Below are 6676 nucleotides of genomic sequence, written 5' to 3'. Positions count from 1 at the left end.
TATGATGATTTGTTGGTGGCGTATCAATATGTATAACACATTTTATTTCATAAAATGTGTTACTTCTAATTTTATATAATTATTATTTTTTACTTAGTTAGAATTTTGTTATATTAACCTTTTAATGTGTTAATAAATTAAAATATTAATATGTTATTTCTTACTTCACAGATTATAGTTTATACAATTATTAATTTAGGCAATTTTTTTAACTTTGAGGCTTGAGTTTTAAAACTTCTTGAATTTTAAGGCTCGCCTCACGAAAGAAAAAAATCACAATACCCAATTATTCAATTTTAAGCATTGCCCCAAACTTTCATATTTTTATACATAGCATCCAAATCTATAACATCGCATCAAAAATACCACTATTGTTTGCTTTTTAAAAACAAAATACACGTTTTCATGCATAAATTTATGACACCAAATAGTTATAAATAAAAATATAAAAGTTAAGATGTTAAATATGAAAATACACAAAAATTGGTGCTATGTAAATTTCCTTAACAAAGAAGGAAAATTTACAAACAAACCACTCAACTCATACATATTTACATATCTAACACCTAAACTTCATTTTCTACATAGATGCCACTTCACATATACATGAAAATGTGTATTCACCTTTTAAAGCGAAAATAGTGATATTTTAATGTAATATGAAAGATATTGGTGGTATAAATGTAAAAAGTAAAGTTTAGATGCTAGACATATATGCATAAGAATTGTGTGGTAAGTATGTAAATTTCCCAAAGAAAAAAAAAGGTTACCAGACTGCTGAAGTCCTTCAGATAAACCACCACAGCCAGCAAAAATATCTAGAGTGGCCAAACGATTTTCCTGAGGCAACTCCTTCCACATATTTCTTTCCGTTTGTTGCCCTTCTTCACATTTTTCTTTACCCTTCTTCATTTTGCAGGGATTAAGCGTGCTTCTAATTGTGGCCCAAAGCTTGCTATTAGAAGGCAACTACGTACAGAGAAACTTCATTAAAGATAGCAATATAAATCAAACAGTGATAGTAAGATAAAGCTTTGGAGAATTGTACCTGCTTTAGAGAACCTTGGGTAGGGTCATAAAAGCATTCACAAAAGAAAATATGATCCATAATTACAGGGAGATCCAAACTAGGCAAGTTATTTTTCTTTATGACACTGCATTTCCCTTGTATCATATCTATGGGTACCTCATGCAAATCTTCGCTGTAGTAAACCTGTTTTATTTTTTACAGTGGGGAGGTGTTAATCATAAACTAGTTTACAATTGGAAACCAGATCAAAATAAATGAAGTCCTAAAATGGAAGATTGGAAATTTGACATTATATTTGTCAGAAGAGCAAATGAACCCAGCATCAACAAATTACTTGTGATTAGACTCAATTAGAACTCTTCATGGTCATTTGATTAACTAATCAAACAAACTTCAACACTCGTAACTGCTAGATTGTTTCGCACAAGTTACTACTCAATTCATTTACAATCATGAATAATACATTCAAAATTTATAAGCAAACTAGTTAAAAAGCTCGATTAAGATTTTATTCAAGCCCATTCATAAATAATATCATTTTTTATTAAGCCTCATTTAATTTGTTAAATAATGTATTCTTTAGCTAGCTCAATAATCCCAATATGAATCAAGCTCGAGCCGAGCTTGACCATGGCTTTCATCAAAAGTCTAGAGCTCAAAAAAGCTCTTACGCTGCTCGACCCAGCTTAATTCATCTGCAATCCTAGCACATGAAATTACGTAAACAAACAACACATGAAATTACGTAAACAAACAACACATTGCATCGTGACCAATTTTTTTAATAGGGAATTTGTGCAAAAGAAGTACTTCTCTAATATCTGCAGTATATGCTTTGGCTGCTGAAATATCTTCCGGTCTATAGAATCTTCTGACTTTAACATGTTGAGTTGAATTTTTAGCACCTTCATGAAAAGAAATTTCCAATATTTGGCAGACAACATATGCCATAAGTCCAATATTCCTGCTAGCCTTAAATGTCTCATGCTCCTTATCCTCTTCAACAAAACAATAAGGATTCACATATATGAATTCATGAATATAGTATTCAGTTTTCTTAAAGATAAAGGTTTCCTTCGAGCTAGCTTTGACCTGACACTCCTTGTTCTCTCTTCCTCTACAAGAGCTGCAGAAGCCAGATCCCAATCCTAAACTATCATAAGGAAGAGCGAAAAAAGCTCCTCTCTCTGGACAATATAAGCTTTTGCAGAAAAAATCCATTGGAAGTCCTTTTTTCTTCTTCTCCTCAGCCTTCATTCTGTCAATCTTAGCAGCCTCAGCAAACTCCTTTCTATATTGGTATCCCCATGATATTAAACGGATATCCACATGTACTGCCTCTTTCATGTCTTCTAGAGCAAAATCATTACAGTTATTCGTCAAAAAGACTTCCCTCTCATTTGCTGCATTCCCCAAAATAGTTTGAACCCCTCTTAACATTATCCTCCCATGGGCCATCTTCACTCCATCACTCCGCATGTATAAGAATTCCACGAAAAACAAAGTTGGAACTTTGCTTGGCTGAAGACCATCAATAACCACAACTCCACCAACAGAAATTTTCTCTCCATGAACAATGGCACGTTTATACAAAACTTCACCAGAATCTTTTTTACCAATTGGATCCCCCTCCCATCTAATTTCCTCCCCGTTAGACTTAGAATCATGAAAACTTTTAGAAAGAAAACTTTTTGAATCTATCTCTTGGACCACACAGCGCTGTTCTTCAATTTCCTCCTCTTCATTCTCCTCCTGCTCATCCTCAACTTCTTCATCCTTCAACACATTTTCAACCTCCTCCTTGAATTCATCAGGAAAATGACTGGAGTAATAATCTCCCCAAATCCTATTGATAAGCCTTGTTGTTGTAGCACGCATCACCTTTCTTTTGGAGATGAGCGGCCTCATTGCAGCACTTGGATTCAAATTATCTTCTTTTTGCACAACCAACTTTTTCTTCATCGCCAGTTTTGTATGGAGCCTCTCCTCCATTTTAGCTGATAGACTGGTTACAAAAGAGCATTTTTTAATTGTTTTATCAGGATACTCTGCAAACTGTTGAAGAATAATCTGTCCGTGAACCACCACATATCTTTCCACGGCAGCAATATTTGAAGAAATGTAAGCAGGATCTTCCCTTTCAAACTCTGTGATCTTTTTAATCACATCTGCAAAAGATAGTTTTGAAGCTCTAGTCTGTTCTTTCAGCAAAGTAATTATACTAATTGCCAGGCTCGCAGTTTTCAGAACTGGCTCATACCATGGAGCATATTGTTTAGCTGGCTTCCCAAGTCTGTACCTGCAACATAATAATTTAATCATTCAATAAAATGAATTTTTCTCAGAGTAAATAAATTAAAAAGAACGGAGAGTGGGATTCCAACCATGCAACATCTGTTCGAACGGAAATGAAAATCATGGAAGAGCCAAATTCTATCATCCATTCCTTGATTGAGCTAAGATAAACAGGAACACCTTCAGAGTTTGCACAATCAGTAATGCTAGAAGAAGACCCACCTACATCAAGCTCCATACAGAACCCACTACCGTCATCTTCCCGCATATTTCCAGATCCAAAAACCAATACATCAGTTTCTGCACAGGGTTTCATTGGCAGAAGTTCCAAGGAAATAAGCCTCGAGTCCGAATTGTACAGTGACCAGTTAGTAAGAATCCTCCTCGGAAGATCAACATAGTGGATGCTAGATTCAGTATCAAAGAATATGTACTCATCCATTTCATCAACGGCGGGTTTGTAATATGCAGGCAAAGGATAATCATTTGCAATCTCTGCCTCACTGATCTTGATATAAATGTTAGAATTTCTTGACTGTGAACCCCTCTGCTGCTTCATCAGATTCCAATTTTCCTCCTCTTGGAGTAGCCGTGCCAATTTCTCATCTTCATCCTCATCAATTAACAGACTTTTTCTGCCGTCAATCTTCAAGGTTCCATCAATCTTTTCTCTTAATCCTCCTCTACTTCTACATTCATCTCTAAGAGCACAAAGTGCTGATCTTTTGGCTAAACTAGCATTACTTCCTTCTGGTGTTTCATCCAATCCAATCAGCTGATTGTATATGAATTCACCAAGAGATATAATTAAATCTCTATTAACAACACCACTGGGGCCAGTGGTTCCACTGATCGAACGAATTACTCCCGCGAGCAATTCCTCGAGGCTCAAATCTGGATTCCTACCAGTAGATTTATTTAAAATTTTGTAAACTTCAATACAAATGCGAGCCTTTTCATTGAAATGGTTAAAAAACCTTTTATAACTGCTAGCAGGCTTCACGCATTCATACTCTGCAATTTCAGTCATAACCCAAACAATGGGGGAGCCCTCATCATAACCAGATATTGACCAACTTTCAATTCGGCCAAACCCTTCACACTTAACCCCCTTTTCCTTCTCTTTTTCCAAATTATCATCCATGGGCATGATAACAGAAGTAATATAAATATCATCGAATTCACATACTTCGAAAGGTTGGGGCTTTCCATCAGTATCATGAAAAACAAAATCAACAAGTTTTCTGCATGGTGGCAGATCTTCTGCACCAAGTATGGTGAGCTCAACAGCATCTTTCTCTTCTTCCACAACCCTAATCTCTTTTGTTTCAACAACAGAAAACCTATCGGATAACCTAACATTCTTCTCTTTAAAATTTAAACATGAAGCTGACCGCTTGGGCCTTTTTCGGATAACAGGCTCTTCGGCACAATTTATGATGTGGCCATTTTCTTTTGAATCCTTCACACCATGAGCTTCTTCCACGGCCACCTTCCTCTTGCTCTTTTTCGTTGAGCATTTGGAAGTGGTCTTCCTGTTCATCACTATGCACAAAAATAAAGTTATATCATTGATGGGAATTATAAGACGATCAAAATTGTTTAGAGAGATGACTGACAGCACATAAATAATAATAATAATACTTTTGTTATGCAAAATGAAAACTATAAGAAACAGTTGTAATCATGATCAAGTCATTAACCATATGTAAATATTTATTTTGGTGCATTATGACATTGATAATTGTTAAACTAGCCCGGCTATGCGGTACCAGGCTGACTGGCAGAGAAGACATTTATATTTTATTATGGATATTTGCAATCATTATACTAACTATAATATTGCATCATTGACTGGTTGAGACCCAGCTAACATCTACATTCATCTCTTGCTGTTTGGCATCAGGAATTGGGAAATATAAATTTTACTTAAACCCTGCTGAAAAACAGCAGAAATGACACCTCTAAACCCTACAGAATCTTAAATCTTGTTTCCCCACACTTTACCTTGAATCTCGGATTTATTAATTCCAGGCATTGAATTCCTCGCAGCCTTCGCGCGCAGCTGGTCTCTTCGCTGCCTTCAACAGCGAGCTTCAATCCTGACTTTGGGCATGTCTGGTACCGGATTTAGAGCAAGATTTAACCTAAATCTTGTCAGACGGTCATTCTGGACAAAATAAAGCCGCGGATTCTGTAAATACGGATTTTAGTCTTAAATTCCAGATTTACTAAATGCCGTGAATCGGAAGATTTAATAAATCCGGGACGGGGGCTTTCGCACGAAAAGGAAGATGTGAAGCTACCTTTTCTGTAGGAACAGAGCGGGAGGAGAAGAAAGATAGGAATTTCAGGTCTCTGTACACCGCGATCCCGTCGTTGCCTTCCCAGTTATCTCTAATCGCAGCTGTATCGTGAGCTTTCGGTCCCGAAGGAGAGAGTTTAGGGCGAAACTATGAAGCCGGTAGAGCTGGAGTGAAGTAGACGAGGGTTTTTTGCGCAGAGAGGAAGGGTTTTGAGAGGGAATTTGTGGGATACGGGATTTGGAGGAGAAAAAAAGAAAATTTTTCACGAGCGGCAAATTCTATCACATTTTTGGGAGAAAAACGAGCGCTTTCATGAGGATGGAGGGAAAGGAAATTCATTAGGCGGGACAACGGGTGCTTTTGTTCCCGCCTCCTCGCGGGACATTCATGAGTCAGTGTTCGCCCGCCGCAACGAAGAGCGCCGCTCTCTAACACTAGCAGATGCAGGTGTGCCCATACTTGTGGCTTATTAAAAAAAAATTCTCAACCATAGTGTCAGCACAATACGATTTTTCAGCACAGAAATATGAGCTTACAGAAATTTAAAATCACAATTTTATAATTATTATTTGATTGTAATAGGAGCAGTTGGTCATAAAAGTTATAGTTGGAGGTTATAATGATTGTATTTGACTGCAAAGTTGTTAGTTTTAGCCATTGTTGGTGCTAATTGATGATTGTAATTAATTGACTGCGGCAAACTCAGGTGATTGTCATATCAATCAAGTATTAAGTGTAAAGCTTTAGTAGTTAGTTCACTCTATTTATCTCTTTTCTCCACCCCTCTAAGTGAAATTTTGTATATATATATATATGAAATCATAGAGTGGCATTTCAGTAAATTTAAATGTGATCACAAAACATTTTATCATTCGATCCGCGTTAATTCTTTTGATCACAAGTATTTTCTTCAATGTTCAGGTAACTCGATGATCTTGAAATTAACTATTCTTAGACTCTTTGAATTTCTCTCATAGAGTCACTCAATTTGATTATATAAACAAATCAAATTTTGATATCGTTAAGCCTTTTAAATGATGTATAA

General features: G+C 36.2%; 1 protein-coding gene across 2 annotated transcripts in view; it reads right to left on the bottom strand.

The window, feature by feature from the left end:
- Positions 1-6031, bottom strand: part of LOC110023642 (DNA (cytosine-5)-methyltransferase 1B-like) — a 12530-nt gene extending 6499 nt beyond the window's left edge. The window contains exons 1-6 of one of the 2 annotated variants that reach the window (XM_020723139.1): positions 5632-6031; positions 5333-5519; positions 3415-4870; positions 1841-3329; positions 1049-1213; positions 771-969 (exon numbers count right to left, since the gene is read on the bottom strand). In XM_020723139.1, coding sequence (XP_020578798.1) covers positions 771-969; positions 1049-1213; positions 1841-3329; positions 3415-4870; positions 5333-5363 — 3340 coding nt within the window. In that variant the 5' untranslated portion in view covers positions 5364-5519; positions 5632-6031. The remainder of the gene's footprint in view (positions 1-770; positions 970-1048; positions 1214-1840; positions 3330-3414; positions 4871-5332; positions 5520-5631) is intronic. The other variant, XM_020723138.1, reaches the window with a different exon arrangement.
- Positions 6032-6676: the final 645 nt, after the last annotated feature.

The sequence above is a fragment of the Phalaenopsis equestris genome, unplaced genomic scaffold (genome assembly GCF_001263595.1).
Source record: "Phalaenopsis equestris unplaced genomic scaffold, ASM126359v1 Scaffold000226, whole genome shotgun sequence".
In the NCBI taxonomy this organism is placed as follows: domain Eukaryota; kingdom Viridiplantae; phylum Streptophyta; class Magnoliopsida; order Asparagales; family Orchidaceae; genus Phalaenopsis; species Phalaenopsis equestris.
This window is presented reverse-complemented; position numbering and strand designations above follow the sequence as displayed.